At 39.7% G+C, this 22,393-nt stretch overlaps 1 protein-coding gene across 6 annotated transcripts in view; it reads left to right on the top strand.

The window, feature by feature from the left end:
- dmd (dystrophin) overlaps nt 1-22,393 on the top strand; it is a 565,648-nt gene that overhangs the window by 309,330 nt on the left and 233,925 nt on the right. For all 6 annotated transcript variants that reach the window (XM_062054060.1, XM_062054059.1, XM_062054057.1 and 3 more), the window contains 8 exons: nt 476-576; nt 674-785; nt 3,316-3,429; nt 3,498-3,653; nt 3,728-3,898; nt 8,622-8,804; nt 17,666-17,800; nt 20,456-20,605. In XM_062054060.1, coding sequence (XP_061910044.1) covers nt 476-576; nt 674-785; nt 3,316-3,429; nt 3,498-3,653; nt 3,728-3,898; nt 8,622-8,804; nt 17,666-17,800; nt 20,456-20,605 — 1,122 coding nt within the window. The remainder of the gene's footprint in view (nt 1-475; nt 577-673; nt 786-3,315; nt 3,430-3,497; nt 3,654-3,727; nt 3,899-8,621; nt 8,805-17,665; nt 17,801-20,455; nt 20,606-22,393) is intronic.

Raw genomic sequence — 22,393 nt, 5'->3', positions numbered from 1 at the left:
ACAATAATTTTGATAAAACATGGAGGAAAATCATGTCAACAAACTGCTGCAGGCACAAAAATCATGATCGCCAATTCAGGCCAATGTCCCAAGTAACTGTTCAAGCAATGGCTAGCTATATAGACAGTTATAATAGTATGACACACATCAATGTGTCAGAAAAAGAGTAGAAAGAAGCAGATCTAATTTTATGATTAAAGATAAATGAATATCTATTAGGAGTAAAACATTGACAGAAACCTTATATAATGAATGAATACAGATGTTGAAATAAATAATTTATCATTTATTGTCGAATATAATGTTACAGCCGAGTACTAAAACTGCTGTTAATGTTGGATAATATTTACCAAGGAGGTTGGGGTGTGAGATAATCCTACAAGTCATCCATAAAGAATATCAAAAATCATAGAAAATTATCATTGCAATGTGTTGCTATGGCAAGCAGCTATATTTCCTTATCTGACTTCCACAGGCACTCCAGGTGGCGCTGACCAGTCACCAAGGAGAGGTAGACTACCTGACATCAACTGTGGAGCAGGTCTTCCAGAAAGCTCCACCTGAAATTTGCCAGAAGTAAGAGCCAGTGTGGATTCTGATACATGCTTGTCAGAGGGCAACTCTACTCAGGTAGAACAAAATGAAAAGAGCACTGTTATTGGTACTTGTGTAGGTATCGCACTGAGATGGACAGCATCATGTCACGCTGGAGGCGACTCAGCACAACTCTGACGGACAATGCAAAGACCATTAAGGAGCTCATGGCTAAACTCATGCAATTTGAGGTGAGACTCGACCACACAGCCAATTACTTCTGAAATGTATTTAAAAGTTGCAATTTAATTCCCCGAAATATGACAATCATAACACTGGCTATTTTACTTCACAGTACCATCGCAAATACCTGCGATTATTCTCATCCAGCTCATTTTGTATCCTCTGTCGTTTTGCACCAGATTAGAGCAAAATCATCCTTGTCTGGGCATGTTCTCTCTTGTAGCCGATAAATACCTTAGATACAGCACCAGACCCTTGAATCAGAGCTGTCCTATCTAAGTCACTGAGCAAGAACTGAGGAAGCCTGCCCGGATGAGAGGCCAAACGTCTTCTAAGACAATCTCTTGTAATTGAGCTACTGTGTCAAACAATTTCCCAGTTTGTCTAAATCTAATCTGAACAGTCCAGTTGTGGTCGATTCAATGTCCTGAGCATTACAGATACCCTTTAGTTTTTTTACCTGCGGCTAATTTTCTTTCAGGCATCCATCATATTTTCTAAAAAAAACTAAACTTCATAGAGGAGGATCAGAGCCACACTGAAACATTTAAGTATTGAGGTCGGATATTCAGGAATAATTTAGACAAAAAAGCAAATTCAACAAAAACGGTTTTTGAAATAGCAGGTTGTCATCTACAATTATATTTGCTTTAAATGTTTTGGATTACAGTATAAAACTTAATGAAATGAAACACCAACAATTCCTTAATACCATTTATGTCTAGCACACTGAATGAAAAAAGGGAAAGATCACTACGCTGCTTAGTTATCACTGTCCATTTCATAGAAGCAGATGTTCAAAGATACCACCTTTATCCTTCAACTAATGTTGATTTCTACGCTTCTTGAACATTCTACCATGTCTTACTTTACTTCACTTTCTCTTTCATTTTCTTTGACACAAGGCCATTATAAGAGTCTGATCCAGGGAGACAAAGTGAAGAAAAAAATAAGTTAAAAACAAAAAGAACAAAAGTGACGTTTTCCTTCCTCAGTGTGATCTCCTATGTATTCTTCTGCCACACGCAGAAAGTAGTTTTCTATTTCTTTTTGAAGAATATAAATATTTTATGGGAGTGCGTCCTACCAAAAAACGACTTAAAGCGAGGGCTGCCTGTATGTGTCATGTAATTGTTGACCAGTACAGGGTGCACCCCACCTCACACCAAAAGTCTGAATGTCCTTAAAGGCCTACTGAAACCCACTACTACCGACCACGCAGTCTGATAGTTTATATATCAATGATGAAATATTAACATTGCAACACATGCCAATACGGCCGGGTTAGATTAGTAAAGTGCAATTTTAAATTTCCCGCAAAATATCCTGCTGAAAACGTCTCGGTATGATGACGTTTGCGCGTGACATCACAGGTTGTAGCGGACATTTTGGGACACCATTGTGGCCAGCTATTAAGTCTGTTTTCATTGCAAAATTCCACAGTATTCTGGACATCTGTGTTGGTGAATCTTTTGCAATTTGTTTAATGAACAATGAAGACAGCAAAGAAGAAAGCTGTAGGTGGGAAGCGGTGTATTAGTGGCCGGCTGCAGCAACATAAACACGTAGCCGGTGTTTCATTGTTTACATTCCCGAAATATGACAGTCAAGCTTTACCATTGGCCTGTGGAGAACTGGGACAACAGAGACTCTTACCAGGAGAACTTTGAGTTGGATACGCGCTACCGTGAGTACACAGCTGCGGCTTCCAAACATTTGATCGCCTGCCCGTACGTGCGCGCCGCTATGTGCATGTCACGTACGTAACTTTGGGGAAATATATGTGCTGTATGAACTTTGCGGAGGTGAACGGTACTTTGGGCTGTGGGATTGAGTGTGTTGTGCGGGTGTTTGATTTGTATTGGCGGGTTATATGGACGGGAGGGGGGAGGTGTTTGTTATGCGGGATTAATTTGTGGCATATTAAATATAAGCCTGGTTGTGTTGTGGCTAATAGAGTATATATATGTCTTGTGTTTATTTACTGTTTTAGTCATTCCCAGCTGAATATCAGGTGCCACCCGCCTCTCCCAGCATCTTCCCTATCTGAATCGCTTCCACTGCCCTCTAATCCTTCACTCTCACTTTCCTCATCCACAAATCTTTCATCCTCGTTCAAAATAATGGGGTAATTGTCGCTTTCTCGGTCCGAATCGCTCTCGCTGCTGGTGGCCATGATTGTAAACAATGTGCAGATGTGAGGAACTCCGCAACCTGTGACGTCACGCTACTTCCGGTACAGGCAAGGCTTTTTTATCAGCGACCAAAAGTTGCAAACTTTATCGTCGATGTTCTCTACTAAATCCTTTCAGCAAAAATATGGCAATATCGCGAAATGGTCAAGTATGACACATAGAATGGACCTGCTATCCCCGTTTAAATAAGAAAATCTCATTTCAGTAGGCCTTTAAACGTCATTTTAAAGACATTTTTTGTTTGTGTTAGAACTGATAACAATTCAGGTAAAGCAAGGCAGGAGAATGCTTTTATTGTGACGACCCGACAATCTATCAGCAGTGACGTAACTCATCTATTTAGAATGACGTGAAGACGCTGAAGAAGTGGATGGCGGACGTGGACATCTTCCTGAATGAGGAATGGCCAGCGCTGGGAGACTCGGAAGCGCTTGAGAAGCAACTGGAACAATGCACGGTCAGCCCGACTCCTGCGCCTCATCCTGAGTTGAACAACTCAAACTCTAACCAATTTTTATTGTCTAGGCCCTGGTGAACGACATCCACACCATCCAGCCCAGCGTCAACGGAATCAACGAAGTGGGCCTGCAGCTAAAGAAGGAGGCGGAGCCACCTTTCGCCATCCACATTCAGAAGGAGCTGGATGAACTGAACGCCCAATGGGAGAATGTTTGCAAACAGGTGGGTACAACAAGCCTTCACAAGGCCAACATCTGCGAGGCATCATTTGTTCCACATGTGATGTTTCCATAAAGGCTTATGCTAAGAAGTCAGCTCTGAAAGGCGGCCTGGATAAGACCATGGCTCTGAGGAAGGAAATGCAGGAGATGCAAGAGTGGATAAACCAGGCTGAGGAAGACTACTTGGAGAGAGATTTCACTTACAAGACACCCGAAGAGCTACGCAAAGCAGTGGAGGAACTTAAGGTATGTGACAGACTGTACACATTTTCACTTTAGGACAAAGACCAACCCGATTTGCTTACTAAAGTCTTTTACGGGTGTACCATTCAATCCATGCTTGGGCCCATTTTTCTGGCATGTTTGGCAAATTTAGCGCTTAACTTCAGTGCACGTTTTGACCACTGGCACGATTGGAAGAGGAGATGAACCAGGCCACGGTAATGCGTGCACGCAACCTAGCCAAGTCATGGATCAGTTGTTATACCAGTTATTAATGATAACATTAGAGACGTTAAAAGGACTTTTTAAGATAATGCACAAAGTCATGAGCCTGCAAGAGAGCTAAGTCCACTGTAATGTGATCCCTCCTTTACGGTTACATTTGGAGTGCTCGTGGATTGGGCTGATAATTGATATAAGCGATATCTGCATCAGCATGCACACACATAGCATAGCCAACTCTAATGTGATCGCTCCTTAACAGTTATATTTGGACTGCACACATGCACGCGCAGAGCTTAGCCAACTGTTTTGCAATCACTCACTCATCCACAGTTAAATGTCACAAATTTTCACAATGGAAAGCAATAGAAATACTTGAAATTAATCCCCACAAGTAATGATATTGTGGTGATCACAATAGGTATATAAATAGAGAGAGATATTCACTAAGAGGATAGTATTTTCGGTTTTGGGTTAAAGGGGTCAAGAAAATCACTAGACAAGACTTAGACTTCCTTTTTATTGTCATTCAAATTTGAACATTACAGTACAGATAAGAACGAAATTTAATTTCATTAGCTCATGGTAGTGCAGGATAAAAAAGCAATAAGGTGCATATATAAAAAAGCAATAAGGTGCATATATAAATAAATAAAAAGGTTACTGTACAGATAAATATATTGCACTTTTTCACATGCGTCCACGTTTATGGATGAATGTTATATTGTCTTTTTTTTTCCAGCGAGTTAATCCATTTTGGGGGGAGTTGAGGGGATTTTTATGATGCGTTCAAGAGTCTTACAGCCTGAGGGAAGAAGCTGTTACAATCTGCTTCGGAGGCTGTGGAACCTCTTTTTAGAGTCCAGCAGTGAAAACAGTCCTTGGTGGGGGTGGGAAGAGTCTTTGCAGATATTCTGAGCCCTGGTCAGGCAGCGGCTTTTTGCGATCTCCTGGATAGGAGGAAGAGGAGTCCTGATGATCTTTTCCGCCGTCCTCACCACTCTCTGGAGAGACTTCCAGTCTGAGGCAATGCAGGCTCCAGTCCAGACAGAGATGCTGTTGGTCAGCAGGCTCTCTATAGTGCCTCTGTAGAATGTGGTGAGAATGGGGGGAGGGAGCTGTGCTCTTTTCATCCGACACAAAAAGTGCATGCGCTGCTGAGCTCTTTTTACAAGAGCTCCGGTATGTAGGGACCAGGATATATTGTCAGTTATCTGCACCCCCAGGAACTTGGTGCTGCTTACCATCTCCACCGCTGTGCCGTTGATGAAGAGTGGAGCGTGGCTGGACTGGTGCTTCCTGAAGTCAACGATGATCTCTTTGGTCTTGTCGACACTAGTCGAGCTGTTGAGCTGTTCCTGTTGTAACTGTCTAAGTGCAAAGTAGAGGATTGATGCACTTTATCTTCGGCTCCTGCCTCATCAATCTAACACCTCCACATTGGTGACCCCGAACGGGAGCGATGTCAAACGACAACAACAGGGACAATGCAGCTGGACCCGCGCTAATGTCAGAGCTATAAATGTGCAGCGAAAATTCAAATTGCCTGACTTTTGTCAGAACAATCCACACCCTTGGTTCCAGCATATCAAAGCGCAGTTGCACCTGAGAGGAATTACGCAAGATGGGACAAAATACTTCCATGTTGTGGCCACGCTGGATGCATCTACAACGACCAGAGTCGTACGCTGTTGGAGTACGACGCACTCAAAGTGTTCTTTTTAAGGCTGACCGCTTGATCGAAAAGGCAGACCGCTTGGTGTCCCCTGAATGGCCTCAGCAATAGCAGACCTTCTGAGTTAATGGAATGAGTGCTTGCTGGGCTCGGCAGACCCCTCGTTCCTGTTTGTACACATCTTCCTACGTCAGCTACTGGTACCGGTGCACACCACGCGAGCCAGCTGTCCCCTCTCTTCGACCAAAAGATTACCGAGCCGTGTCTATGGAGGCAGACAGGATTTTTCACACTAACCGGCAGCAGTTCGTCCATGCGCTGCTTCCCTACCAGGGCGCCCCGGCCCCAACACCAAAGAACACTGACGTCATGGCAGCTGGGGTGGTGCTACTATTATGCCAGGTGTGGAGCTATAGCCAAGCAATGTCGCAAAACATACACATTTGTGGTGCAGGGAAACACCATGACCGGCGTTCATTAGCAGCTGTGAGCGCTGGCCGGCACTCTAAGTTGTTGTGTGTCACAGATGTCCTGTCTGGCAGGCGGCTGTTGGTCGATTCAGGTGCACAGCGTAGCATTCTGCCCGCACAGAGGGGCACACGATGGCTGAGGCACACGGACCGCCAATGGATGCCACGAACGGCACACCCATATGCACCTACGGGACTTGGCATGCGGTAGTGTGTTTTGGTGGATGACGTTTTGGATGGGATTTTGTTATGGCTGTGGTCTACGCCGCTCCTGGTGGCCGACATCCTCTGTGCATTTAGACTGTTGGTGGGTGTTACAAATTGTCGTCTGATCGAGGCCCTCTCTTTTGCTTTTTACCCCTGTAAGCTCGGATGGGGGCGGGGGAGTACTTTGAGTGGCAAGGGCACCTGTCGCTGACGACCCGTATCAAAATTTGCTTGCCAAGTTTCCAGAATTCACCACACCTACTTTTTCATCTGCAGTGGCCAAGCATGGCGTGGAGTATTTCATTACCACAGTAGGCTCACCAGTCTACACACCGGCAAGACGCCTCCACTCAGCCAAGCTGGCAATCGCTAGACAGGAGTTTACCACCATTGAAAGTCCAGGCATTGTGCATCTTTCCATCAGCCCGTGGGTGTCCCCTATGCACAAGGTGGCCAAGGCTGATGGAAGGTGGCGCCCTTGCGGCCATTTTCGGCGTTTGAACATTGCCACCACCCCTGACCGGTATCCTGTGCCACACATACAGGACTGCTCTGCTCATTTTGCAGCGTGGACTGTTACATGTGTAGATTGTTGTGTAAATTGTTGTTAATCTTGGTGAATTCTGATGGGGCCTGTGTGGTAATCACTCCTTCATTCCGCACTCCGTCTCGCCATACAGCAATAGATGATATCTGTCTATTACCTGACTGCTTCTATTTTAGCTACCTCTCTTTTGTTTATAATGTATATTTTCTGCTGGCTCTACTCTCTATTTTATGCTGCCCTTTTTTTTTTGCTGCAGCTGTTACATATGCTGTAATATTGTACATGGTAATTGGGATTTGTTATATATTTTATATATTATATAAAAATATAATATAATCATATAATATATCAGTATATATTATACACTATATATATAATATGTAAATATAAATAATAAATGGGTTATACTTGTATAGCGCTTTTCTACCTTCAAGGTACTCAAAGCGCTTTGACAGTATTTCCACATTCACCCATTCACACACACATTCACACACTGATGGCGGGAGCTGCCATGCAAGGCGCTAACCAGCAGCCATCAGGAGCAAGGGTGAAGTGTCTTGCCCAAGGATACAAAGGACGTGACTAGGATGGTAGAAGGTGGGGATTGAACCCCAGTAACCAGCAACCCTCCGATTGCTGGCACGGCCACTCTACCAACTTCGCCACGCCGCCCCAATATATCACATAAATATCACATATATGTTATATTTTATATTGCTACTATGGTAAATTTTTTGTGTACTTTATACATTTTGTTTTCGCCCTCTTTTTGTGCCCTTGTGTGCATTATATTTTCCATCCTTACCCTTTCCATCCTTTGTAACTGAGCTACTGTGTGGAACAATTTCCCTTGTGGATCAATAAAGCTTGTCTAAGTCTAAGTCTAATAGGTATATATATAGAAATAGATATTTACCAAGAGGATAGTATTTCCGGTTCAGGGTTAAAGGGGACAAGAAAGTCACTAGTCGAGCCGTTGAGCTGTTCCTGTTGTAACTGTCTAAGTATTAAGTAAAGGATTGATGCTTTTTATCTTCGGCTCCTGCCTCATCAATCGTTCACCTCCACAACATGTCATTTAATTAGTTGTTTCAGAGAACAGGGATACATTATAAATGTGACCATATAGAGACAGAAATGACATGCCGTCATGTAAATAAAATATTATCTAGTTAGTTTAATACAATAACAATGTATTGACATGTTCTCGACAAAATGTATCCTTAGGTATGGAGTTTTTCTACAGTATAATTGATATTTGTGATATGGAGCTGTGGAGGAGGGATTGCAATACAGTCAGTTAACTATATGGTATGCTGTGCGGACGCGTGTTTGTGTGTCTGTCAGTCATTGTCAGCCAAATCCCTGCATACACATGCGTGTACACGCACACACACACGCTCACATTCTGCACGTGCAAGTGTGTACCTCAACTGTAATTGTTGAGGCGCTATCGCCTTACAATCGGCCAGCCTGTGAATGAGTACCCAAAGTTGCACTCTACAGCTTTGTCAAGCATGATTTGTTGGTTGGTGCATCTTTCTCTTAGTCCCTCTATTAAGCTCACATCTTCCTCCACACTGTGTGCATTCTTACTTTGACCTAAAGTGTCTTTGCATTTTTCAGAGGGCTCAGGAAGAGGTTAACTCCAAAGAGCTCAAGGTGAAACTTCTGACTGACAGCGTGAATAGTTTTATCGCCAAGGCGCCTCCCACGGCACATGACGCACTGCGTTCAGAGCTGGATGTGCTGAAGGCTAACTACCAGCGCCTGTGCAGCCGCCTGGATGGAAAATGCAAAACTCTGGAGGTAACATTTTATTATCTTGCCAAAGTGAGGCAAGGTATGGCTGCAACATTTTCACGTTTTACTCAAACATATTTGCATAATTCTGTATACATACATACCTGATTCATTAACTATTTAATACAATTATCATATTTTCCGGACCATAGGGCGCACAGGATTATAAGGCGCACTTCCGATGAGCAGGTCTAGTCAATACTCGTATGTTGAAGCACAGTACAATCCATCAAGCGGTGCGGCTTCATAGCTTACCAAAATCGTACTAAAAGATTTTGATAGATTTTTGAGCGTTGTGTGTAATGTTCTATATTTTAAATGGAACATATACAATGTTGGTGTTGTTTATTTGAGTCATATTGCAGTCTACACGTATTTCTTATGTATGACTGCCATCTACTGGTCACACTTATCATTTCAATATGTACCAAATAAAATAGCATAGTATAAATCAAATCAAATCAAATCAACTTTATTTATAAAGCACATTTAAAATTTACCACAGGGGTAGCCAAAGTGCTGTACAATGGGCAGGTTAAAAGATAATACGAGAACCGAGCAAACACAACACAACACAATACAAACAGAACACGATAAAAAATAAATAAATAAAATATAAAAACAGGTTCACTGCAGGTGTATTATGGGGCGCCATTGCAGGATGGATATCACTCTAAAAGCCATGGAATAAAAGTATGTTTTTAAGAGAGATTTAAAAACAGGAAGAGAGGAGGCTTGTCTAACACTCAGAGGTAGGTCGTTCCAGAGCTTGGGAGCAGCAGCAGCGAAAGCTCTGTCACCTCTAAGCTTCAGCCTTGTGTCCGGGACCGTCAGTAGCAGCTGATCGGCTGATCTTAGAGATCGGGTGGGGCAGTAAGGCTGAAGGAGGTCGGAGAGATATGTTGGCGCGAGGTTGTTTAGACATTTAAAAACAAATAAAAGGAGTTTAAAATTGATTCTGTAATGCACAGGGATAGCAGCATAGTATCGTTTTGAATTCCTTAGAACCGCAAACTTTATTAGTACCGATATAGCGTACAATCCTAGCAATTGCCGTTATGTCTTATGCTGTAAAAGACTGAATTTTAGAAAAAAAACCTGTGAAAATCGTTTTTTGAGGTGGTGTGTCATAGCGTTTTTAGCACACACACAATCAAAATAAGTGCTCTGATAATACTGATAAATACTGTAATTGCGCACCTTAGAATAAGGGTGTCCATTGTCCATTTGTGGCCCGCAGCTAATTTTTTAAAGGCACAATTATTAGCATTTAGAAATAAACACGCTCGCTTTTTTGCTAATTTGGCAGGTTTACACCTCAGCGTCAATTTTTTTTTTACTTGACGAATGATACCTGTTAACACGTTAGTATGCTAGTTGTTTTTAGCAAATTTTGTAGGTGTACACCTCAGTCATATTTTGGTACTTCATGCGCGCTAACGTGCGCAAACTGGCATTTTTAACACATTCTTCAAGTCTACACCTCAGAGTAATACATTTTGGTACTTGATGCATGTTACAGATAGCATTCTAGCATGCTTACATTAGCATATGTTTTTTTTTTTTAGCTCAAAGTGATATTTTTTGGTATTTCACTAATGCTAACTTTAAGCATGCTAATTTTAACATAGTACTTTTAGCATGCTTTTTTTTTAGCTCATTTTGTTTAATTGTTTGGTTTCTGCCCAGCAGGCTAACTGTTAGCACTTCAGTTTGGCTTCGGCTCTTAAGCATTCAAAAAAAGTTTGTAATGAAATGTGAAAACTACCAAAATGGCACCCACATCCTTTGATTTGTAAGTCTGCAGCTCTTAGTGTAAAAGGTTTAGGCATGTTTAGAAGACATGAAACACCAGGAGTGTAACAGTATAGCTTAAGCACAGTCCGATACGTACTACAGTTTTAAGGTCACAATCAAATTTTTAATTTAGTAAGTGAACAAAATGCAAAACATAAAACTGCTTAACTTTTGTGTAAATAGCTTTAAGATTTGTGAAAGCTATATACAAGCCATACAGGTATGTTAGAACTGGATTAGAAAATAGCAGCTTCAAAATGGTCTTGTTGGATGAATCACCCGATTGTTTAAAAGAGAATTGCAGCTCCGGATCACCTAGTTTGACGGTCTGTAATAATGGCAGACCACCCACAGCATCTCTCATTTTGTGTTAATGGAGTTCACAAACGTTCTCATTCCACTTGGGAGTCGGGAAAGTTCCACCTGTCTCAGTTGTACTGGCAAAATAGTAAATATTTTGTTCTTTACTACAGAAGGCAACTTCTGGAGAAAGAGCTGAAACTGAGCTGAACTACTATATGGAAAATGTGGAATTACAGGAAAAGTGGAATTTATAGATGTGGAAAATTGTTTGTCTTAATGTTTTAATGCAGAAATGTTTTACTGGGTTAGGAAACTGTGGGAAAATTAAATCCTTACAAATGGGGATTTTTTTTAGGTTGCAAAATCTGGAATTCTGGAAAAACTGAGAAATGTGTTACTGTTGACAATTTGAACAAGTTGAACATTTCAAGGTTGGAATAATAGTTGAAAAAATTAGAAGTATTGAGAATTCTTGAGATTAAAGGGAATTTGTGTCAAAGGAAAATGTGGAATTTTGAAAAAAGTGGATTTTTGTTTTTAGAATGCTGATAGTGCAAATGTGTTTTTGGAATGTTGATAGCCTGAATGTTTTAATCATTTACGGTTTGATATGGTTGAGAAAAGTTGAAGTACGAAGAATGACTAAGATTAGAGTGCATTTATTCCTGGAAAATGCGGAATTACAGGAAATGCCGTAATTTTGGGGCTTGTGAAAATTGATAACCTGAATTAGCTAAAGGTTTTAATTTGGGAACTATTTGAATTGATTGAGAAATGTGGCAAGGTTTCCAAGGTCAAATTAGAATTAATAATAAAAGGAGTGTTAAAGGAATTGTGGGATTCTATCATTTTTGGTACATGGAATACTGTTATTCTGAATGTTTTAATCCAAACAAATATGGAAAAATGTGTTCATTCATTTTTAGTGGAATTTCTGTCACATATTTTTTTGGAATGAGTGAAAAACTAGCCCTCATGTCCCTAATGATCCGAACATTTTTATGTTGGAACTGTTTGAACCGTGGAAGTTCTTGCGCATCAGAAAGTGACGGCAGAGAACAAATAGAAGTATTCTGGTGCACAATAACCTTATTGTTGGTATTCTGGTGCACATTGTTATTCATTAATAAAGCAATGATCATGGAACAGCATCAATTAACACAATAGAAATTAATAGCAAAAATAGAATACATACGATACATAATTTCAAGAAGCTCACGTTTAAAATAAAAAATAATGGAAAATAGATTTGTTTCAAACATTCTCACAGCAGAGTTTGCATGTAGAGATATTAAATGCCGTGCAGGCAAAACGATTGCGTGTGACCTTCTGCCTGCTGAGTGTCTGCTGCTTGGCCATTCCAAGTTGCAATCCACTCAGCTTCCCAGCTGTGAACTTCAACCTCCATGTGGACAAGTATCACCTTTCTTCAGGTGCTGCGGCTGGAATAATAATACATTTTGCACAATTAAAGAGTCAGTGTCAAACAAGACCAATCGTGTTGCATTAAAGGGATCCCAAATCAGTTCAGTTCAGTTTATTTCGAGCATGCATACAATACAATTACAATGTAATGCAGTGGTTCTCAACCTTTTTTCAGTGATGTAGCCCCTGTGAACATTTTTTTAATTCAAGTACCCCCTAATCAGAGCAAAGCATTTTTGGTTGAAAAAAAGAGATAAAGAAGTAAAATACAGCACTATGTCATCAGTTTCTGATTTATTACATTGTATAACAGTGCAAAATATTGCTCATTTGTTGTGGTCTTTCTTGAACTATTTGGAAAAAAAGATATACAAATAACTACAAACTTGTTGAAAAATAAACATGTGATTCAATTATAAATAAAGATTTCTACACATAGAATTAATCATCAACTTAAAGTGCCCTCTTTGGGGATTGTAATAGAGATCCATCTGGATTCATGAACTTAATTCTAGACATTTCTTCACAAAAAAAGAAATCTTTAACATCAATATTTATGGAACATGTCCACAAAAAGTCTAGCTGTCAACACTGAATATTGCATTGTTGCATTTCTTTTCACAGTTCTTTTTGACAGACATTTTTTTTAAAATCTCACGTACCCCTTGGCATACCTTCAAGTACCCCCAGGGGTACGCGTACCCCCATTTGAGAACCACTGATGTAATACATCAGATATTTACAGTTGTTTCATTACAGCAGGGTTGTCAAATTCATTTTAGCTCAGGAGCCACATGGAGGAAAATCTATTCCCGCGTGGGCCGGACGGGTAAAATCATGACTTAATAACTTAAAAATATGACTACGACAACTTCAGATTGTTTTCTTTGTTTTACTTTGACCCAAAATAGAACAAGCACATTCTGAAAATGTACATATCACAAATAATCCTCCTGACAAAACACTTCAAGATAGAGGAAAATTCTGTGGGAAAAATTGGTGCAGTTTCAAAAACACAATGAAGAACACAATGAACTTAGACTTCATCTCAATGTATCTACAAAACAATTCAACTTTAAATCGCAGCCCATCTAGGGTTGATCAAAAACAAAATCAAGATTAAATAAAAACGATTTTATGTATCAACTACCTCAATTGTAATTTCCACATATTAATCATGTGCTAACTCAAATCATACAAACTGAGGTAGAAACTATTGAAGAGGGTTGAGTTACTCCCTGCCTTCTAGGCATCACTGTGTATTGATAGAAAAATAAAAGATGTGCAATGTGTGAACAATTTTAACCGACCAAAAACAAAAACTTAAAAGACTGACAGTATTGCAGTAAATCACATACTGTTCGCTTTCTTTGAATTTGCACAAAAGACAATACTTTTCACAGAACTATATGAATGTGCAGTGTCTCATGCAGCATTTTAAGTGTGGTTACCAATTGTTTATTTTACTCCTGATTGTTTTACCTTGGTCAAAGGGGAGGAGTCACAGCCCCGCTTTACCGTGTACCTCTTGCTTGGTATATGCTCACCCCGGTATAAACTATTTGTTTGCCTAACAGAATTGCTACAGTATTGCGACATCCAGCAATAAAACAGCTGTTTCTTTCATTTAAAAATGCAGCTCAATTTTACACTTAGCAAATACATCTCGCAGGCCGGATAAAACTTGATAAAACTTGTTCGCGGGTCTGATCTGGCCCACGGGCAGCATGTTTGACATCCCTGCATTACAGCATGTCAGAAAAGGAGTAGGAAGAAGCAGAGCTTATTTAATCCTACCCCTTTTCATATCATATCGAACATGTTGATTATATTATAGGACTTGTGTGGTGGCTTCAAAGTGTTTCAGCAGCTTCCTTCATATTCTCAAAGCCTTTATAAATGACTCACAATTAGTAGTAATAGCAGACGGGTAGATGGAACTACCTTACAACATAAAGTAAGCGGATATTAACAGGAAATTACACAAGTAGATTGAATAGAGTCTAGCGCAGGAGTGTCCAGAGTGTGACTCTGTGGCCATTTGCGGCACACAGCTCAAGTTCTGTTGGCCCGTACCATATTGTTGAAATTAAATCAAGCAAATTGAGAGTAAAAATGTAAAGTAAAGAGAAAAAGCAGAAATTATTATACAACTAATAAAAGTTGTATATATAATATCTGTTTCAGCATTTTTTGTATTTATTAAAAAATTATCAAAATGGCCCCTCTACAAAGTTTGGACACCTCTGGTCTAGAAAGAGGATAATATTACAGCCTCAGAGACAACTGTTGTGCTCCAACATTGATTAAATTATTGATTGTGCTCTAATCCATTAATTAACTTCACAGTTGTTGATAGTAACAGTATACCAAAGACTATAAAAATGGGACCCACAACCTCCCTGCTTGGCACTCAGCAACAAAGGGTTGGAGTTGGGGGTTAAATCACCAAAATGATTCCCGGGCGCGGCGCCGCTGCTGCCCACTGCTCCCCAAGGGGATGGGACAAATGCAGAGGACAAATTTCACCACATCTAAGTGTGTGTGTGACAATCATTGGTACTTTAATCTTTAATCTTAATGATTGATACTAATAATTAGATCGCTATTTTATTTTCACAAAATCCGTTTTTTTTTAGGGTTTTTTTTTGTAATTTTTAAACATTTAGGGAATAAGTGCTGGAGATAGGTGAATTTCGACTTGATTTTGCTTATATAATAATAATTAAATATTTTAATATTTGTTGATGTTAAAATGCCTTCATGTGTTTTTCTGCGGATTATAATTGTTATTGAACATTTTAAATATAAATCTTTTAGTGATCTTAAATATTTTAAAGTAAAATGTAGTGGTATCGGTTTTCTTATCAGTACTGCCCGCATAATTCCATGGCAATGGATTGATTTCCAAATTTGTAGTATGACCCACGACTAGTTCACTTCCCCAAAGTAAGTGATTTTTATGGTTCCTATTTCAGACCATATAGTCAATAGCTCTCACCATAAGTAAATCATAAAATGTACAGTTCATACATGTGATTGTATCGGCTGATACCACTTATGCATTTCGGGATTGGCAAGCATAAAACCCTGATCAGAACACCCCCAGATACCACCTTTGAAAATGAGCCTTTTGAGGTGCTCTGTGAAATGTGCAAATTAGAAAATACTTTTCATAGCAGCACCACTGCAACGCACGAGCACTTAAAAAGGCTTCATGGGCGATTCCCCAGGATGTTGGAAGAAATAAAACGGCTCTTTTTAGTAATTTTCTTTGGTATCCCCAACCAAACAACAAGCATTTAAAGTTTTTACACAGGCGAAAATTGTTGGTGTATATCTGGTGAATTCTTTCGTAAAATTAGTTTTACCACTACACCAAAAAAAACAGTTGGATACAAAAATAAATAAAATCTGCAGCTAAATCAAAAAAAATATTGATAGTTTTCTTAATTCAAGAAAAAAAAAATTGGTGCAGCCCTACTTATACATTCATATTAAATGTCAAAGGAGGACTTTATTTTTAGTCAAATTTAAAAATATATGATTGCAATGTACAAAACCCAAAACCAGTGGAGTTGTGTAAATGGTAAATAAAAACAGAATACATTGATTTGCAAATGTTTTTCAACTTATATTCAATTGCAAAGACAAGATATTTAATGTTTGAATGATTATTTTTTCAAATAATCCTGAACTTAGAATTTTATGGCAGCAACACCTTGCAAAAAAGTTGGCACAAGGGCATTTTTACCACTGTGTTACATGGCCTTTCCTTTTAACAACACTCAGTAAACGTTTGGGAACTGAGGAGACCAATATTTTAAGCTTTTCAGGTGGAATTATTTTCCATTCTTGCTTGATGTGCAGCTTAAGTTGTTCAACAGTCCAGGGTTTCTGTTGTCGTATTTTACGCTTCATAATGCACCACTTATTTTCAATGGTAGACAGGTCTGGACTACAGGCAGGCCAGTCTAGTACCTGCACAATTTTACAACGAAGCCACGCTGTTGTAACACGTGCAGAATATGGCTTGGTATTGTCTTGCTAAAATAAGCAGGGGCGTCCATGAAAAACACGTTGCTTGGATGGCAACATATGTTGCTCCAAAACCTGTGTGTACCTTCACAGATGTGTAAGTTACCCATGCCTTGGGCACTAATACACCCCCATACCATCACAGATGCTGTATTTTGAACTTTGCGCCAACAACAGTCCGGATGGTTCTTTTTCTTTTTGGTCCGGAGTCCATCTTAGATGAGCTCGGGCCCAGCGAACCCGGTGGCGTTTCTTGGTGTTGTTGATAAATGGCTTTCACTTTGCATAGTAGAGTTTTAACTTGCACTTACAGATGTAGCGACAAACTGTAGTTACTGACAGTGGTTTTCTGAAGTGTTCCTGAGCTCATGTGGTGATATCCTTTACACACTGATTTCGGTTTTTGATGCAGAACGACCTGAGGGATCGAAGGTCACGGGCAGTGATTTCTCCAGATTCTCCGAAACTTTTGATGATATTACGGACCGTAGATGGTGAAATCCCTAAATTCTTTGCAATAGCTCATTGAGAAATGTTGTTCTTAAACTGTTGGACAATTTGCTCACGCATTTGTTCACAAAGTGGTGACCTTCGCCCCATCCTTGTTTGTGAATGACTGAGCATTTCATGGAAGATGCCTTTACACCCAATCATGGCACCCACCTGTTCCCAATTAGCCTGTTCACCTGTGGGATGTTCCAAATAAGTGTTTAATGAGCATTCCTCAACTTTCTCAGTCTTTTTTGCCACTTGTGCCAGCTTTTTTGAAACATGTTGCAGGTATCCAACTCCAAATGAGATAATATTTGCAAAAAATAACAAAGTTCACCAGTTCAAATGTTCAGTACCTTGTCTTTGCAGTCTATTCAATTAAATATAGGTTGAAAAGTATTTGCAAATCATTGTGTTCTGTTTTTATTTTACACAATGTGCCAACTTCACTTGTTTTAGGTTTTGCATATTGAATAATATAAATAAACATGTTTATTTGAATAATACATATTGTGTCTGATATTGTGATTGTTGTGTGCAGTGGTGTAGAACCTCCGTCTTTCCTATGGTGTGTGTATAATTTAGCTCTCTGACAACTAATTACCCTAGTGTCCTGGTAATTCTGCTTTACGCTCCAAATCTTCCTCCACTCCCTGTTTGCCTCTGCCAGTTTCCAATAGCTGCTCACTTAGGTTTCAATGGCTTTTTCTTGCATTGTTACTTTTTTCCCTTTAATTTAATTGTGTCTAATTCACATCCTTGTGTGTGTGCGTGTGTGCTTGTTCGCATGTGTGTGTGTGTGTATGATGCAGGAGGTTTGGGCGTGCTGGTGTGAGTTGCTGTCCTACCTGGAGCAGGAGAATGCCTTCCTGGACCAGGTGGAGCAGAAGCTTGACGAAACTGAGAACCTCCAAGGAGGGGCAGAGAAGCTGAAGTCGGCGTTGGATGTGAGTGTGCACAGAAACAAAAAAACATCACATTCCTCAAATTTTCCTGGCAATTACAAATAGCATCCACCAGTTGTTTATTTTCTCCAAAATACATTCACTCTTAATTATACATCCCTGGTGCATGGTTTACTGTACATACAGTAGGTGTATGTACTTAAAGTACCAGCAGAGTGGAAAACAAGTTTTATACTTTATATGCTTAATTGTGTTTAATTGTATCCATTAAACCATATCCAATTGTTTTTACAACTCACAAAGTATGTGAAAACACCGCATTAATTTTGGATATTCCGCTCCGAACGTGTTCGTTAATTTCCGTAGATTGCGTCACTGGAGTAACACTTCTGCACTCTGACGATGTTATCAGATCAGTCATAATGGAAATATGCAAAAATTTGAGAGAGATGTGCTGTCTATCATTCACAATCCTTATATAAGACATGAATACATATATATATATTTTTTTTTTACTGCATTCTTAATACATAAAAAGTCCAATAACAATGTAGTCAATGGGAGCTCGCTATTTCGCCCACAAAACCCTCTAAATAACCATCCAAAACCCGCCAATAATACTCTTTATACATATTGTGACCTGAATATTAACCAAATATTAGCGATTTTGTTATTATTAAGCGCTAATGCAGACAAACTATTTTTAGCGGCGGATTGATAACACACAGCCAAGTAGCCCTCTGCTGCTTTACTGTGAGCAAGCAGCGATTTCCTGCTGCTCCCACATCATTGGCTCTCAGCTTGTCAAAGTTATTCTGGATTATAAATCATGCTTCTCATCTGGACATTAGGAGGATTTAGCCATGAATCTAGATGTTGTTCATCTGTGACATTCAGTGTATACTCAGAGATGGAGACAAACACACACAACCGAAGAGAGCGTATGCAGGGAGACTTTTCCTTGTTAACCCTTTGTGTGCATCATGATTAATTCTTCATCTAAATGGGAAGATATGGACATCCTATCAGTCGTCATCACAGTGAGAGCAGACTCTGTACAGTAAGCTATCGTTTTATTATGTTTTCAGTTTGTATTTCTGGTTTAGCAGATGATGTTTAATATTTCACTAAAGCTTGATGAATTGAGCAGAGCTTCTAAAATGTGTAGCTCATCCTACTTATATCTGGATCATAATATTTCTCAGAGTAATCATTGTTGGCTCTCACAAAATCTGCATTGTTGTTCGTGATGAAGGGATCTGCAGTTCCTACCTCTACGTCACGCGATGACGTGTCTGGCTAGATTATTATCTCTCAAAATGGCTCTGGAATCTCTGTGAGATTGATACTATTTTAATCATATCTATTTACTTGCAAACTTTGTATGTCTGTCGGTGTCATACATCAGATATATATGATAATAGTTTCAATATATAGGCAACTTGTTTTTCCTACTCTACTGATACTTTAAAGAAGCAATCGGTTGTCTCCCATAATTGTAGAAGATGGAGCACCACAGTAAGGCTTGGAAGAAAGACTAAGAAAAAAAGGATAAACTACAGTATAAACAAAAAGCGGAATTATAGTGCATAATTGATAAAAATAAATAAATACTGGAGGTGTACAAGGAATAAAGATAGCTGTCTCAATACTTGGCGTGGATGACGATGAAGAAAGAATAGTGTTTTCCTTCCGCAGCCTCTGTGCTTTAAAACACCATTAATTAAAAAAATCTGCCTCGCACCGAAAGTTAAATAATCTGGTTAGAAAACACAACAAAAATAAGTACAAAACATTAGAAACAGCTTCAAGTATAATGCAGAACATAAATAGAATTACAGCATAATGTTTATATCCAATCTTATTAGACAGTACATATGTTGCTAATACACAAAATGTCAGCGTGATTATTATTATGGGCCAGAATCAATGCAGCCCATCTTTTTATTCTCTATACCTATTTATATTCTGACACAATTAATTCAGACAATACCGTGCAGAGAACCCACACACGTTATATCTGTGGATCGGTCTCAATGAGGTAAAAAAAGTGTGCTATTCATATGCTGTGACACTCCGTGTAACCATGGTTATGTAATTTACCAGCAAAGTTGAAATTAGGTCACTTGATTAGGGAACTCACAGTGCCTCGGTCGGTCAGACCTAAGGTCACACAGCAACACGCTTAACATGTCATTTTGTTCACACCTTCTGCACTTTCTCTCTGGCGGCAACGTTTTTTTTGTTTAAAATGTTTTGTTTAGGCTCTGTTGCCATTAGAAGAGATCAGAACACATATTTTCCAGGTTTCACCATTAGTGTGTATTGCGTCAGGCAGCAGGCATATTCACGATTTCCCCGGGAAACTTTCAAGTTATTGTTGTTATTTTGGCAACTTAATCAACGTTAAAAATCATATTATGTGTATAGTATACTGGCTAATATTTACAGCGGTCTCAGACTTCAAAAACTCCATAGTCAATTACCTCTGTGGTATACTGTATGTCGCAGAAAAATAAAAACTTGCAGTATTTGTGGGCTGCAAATGCCCCTTGGTCAGGTGTGCCTAATGAAATGGTGTCTGGTGAATATCATACATTATGTCTCATGCTAAATATGAATTCTAATTAAATACCTTTAAGTAAAGTTGATGCTCATATGAGATTGACATATTTGTGTGCATGAACATCTACACAGGGTTTAGAGGCTCTCCTGCGACATCCCGAGGACAACAGGAACCACATTCGAGAGCTTGCTCAGACTCTGATGGACGGAGGCGTTTTGGATGAGCTGATTCAGCAGAAACTTGATGCCTTCAACACGCGATGGGACGAGCTCATGGCGAGGGTAAGACATGATGATGCCCACAATGAATGCACCGGTACCTTCTATAATGAACATGACAATATAAAGCCTTATACGTTACAACATTTTAAAGCTTTTAGTAGAAGATGTAAACAAGTGACATTTTTACACAACCTGGCTACAACCAAACGTGTTTGTGTTTGACACTAAAAAAGGACATTTTGTCACAAAAGATGCATGTTCAATAGTGATATTTCAAATAATTAACGTGTACCTATGGCTGGTGGTGTCCTGAATGCTACATCTGATCCCAATGACGGACATGTCAATAGAAACCAGATCCTGCGAGCAAATGTCAAATTTCCCAAATGTTTTTATCATAGATTCGTCGTCTCGAAGTAACAGGAAAAGGTAGGAAGTTAGACTTTAAGAGTCTATCATAGGGAAAGCATAACGTTTTGTGGTGAGAACCATCTCAGTATAACAACGAACAGTGGACTAAAATAAAAAGTTGAGCTTCAGTCATATGGAATAATGGAATATAACATTCTGAAGAGAAAACAGAAAAGGATAGAGGGGATTTATCTTCATAAATGCTCATTTTATTGTCCAGAGACTTTTAGCACTGTGGAATGTATAATGCTTGCACAATTCAGAGTGGCTATCGTTAGTTTTAAGCTAGGCAAAGTTGATGGTGGAAATGTTATGCTTTTATAGAATTATTAATGACTTGGCACTCAGCAACACGGGTTGGAGTTGGGGGTTAAATCACCAAAATGATTCCCGGGCGCGGCGCCGCTGCTGCCCACTGCTCCCCAAGGGGATGGGTCAAATGCAGAGGACAAATTTCACCACATCTAGTGTGTGTGTGACAATCATTGGTACTTTAATCTTTAATCTTTAATCTTTAATAAGCTGGTCTCGGAATATTTGCTTCTTTTTTACTTTTGTGTATTTAAGTAGTTGTTGTTTTGATTTCCCCGGAAATGTTTTTTTTTTTTAGCTGGGCTTTTAGTTGACATTTGTTGCGTTACGTAGGCAATAGCAAGTGTATAGCAGTGACGTGCGGTGAAGTTCATGACTGGTGAGGCACTGACTTCATCACAGTCAGATTTACAAACATATGAACCCTAAATAGTATCTTATTCACCATTTGATTGGCAGCAGTTAACGGGTTATGTTTAAAAGCTCATACCAGCATTCTTCCCTGCTTGGCACTCAGCATCAAGGGTTGGAATTGGGGGTTAAATCACCAAAAATTATTCCCGGGCGTGGCGCCGCTGCTGCCCACTGCTCCCCTCACCTCGCAGGGGGTGATCAAGGGATGGGTCAAATACAGAGGACAAATTTCACCACACCTTGTGTGTGTGTGACAATCATTGGTACTTTAACTTAACTTTACACATACAAACTGTAGCACACAAAAAAGCACATTTAATTAAAAAAAACGTTATTATGATCTTACCTTTACTTATAAGTGCGGGAACAGCGGTGTTCATGTTGGAGGAGTTGTGAATGAATGAAATATGAAATCCGTGCTGCAGTCTGCAGGTGTACCTAATGTTGTGTCCCTGTTCACGGCTTCTCCGGCCCGAGCATTGTTGTTTTTGCACTTTTTGGCTTCTTGTTAAGTGACTTTTTTTGGGTGGATTCTGTCTTGCACGTGGAGGGTTTGGGTGTGGGCTTTGTTTGGTGTGGAGCTCCCGTCAAGGGTGCATTCTGCGGCGGGAGTGCTTTAACCGGCACAAGGAGGCAGGATTACTGCTAGCCTCCCACAGTGCGTCTTCGCAGCAGTTTTATGATTGCTCAGCACAAGAAATACTTTACACA

The sequence above is a fragment of the Entelurus aequoreus genome, linkage group LG07 (genome assembly GCF_033978785.1).
Source record: "Entelurus aequoreus isolate RoL-2023_Sb linkage group LG07, RoL_Eaeq_v1.1, whole genome shotgun sequence".
NCBI lineage: Eukaryota > Metazoa > Chordata > Actinopteri > Syngnathiformes > Syngnathidae > Entelurus > Entelurus aequoreus.
This window is presented reverse-complemented; position numbering and strand designations above follow the sequence as displayed.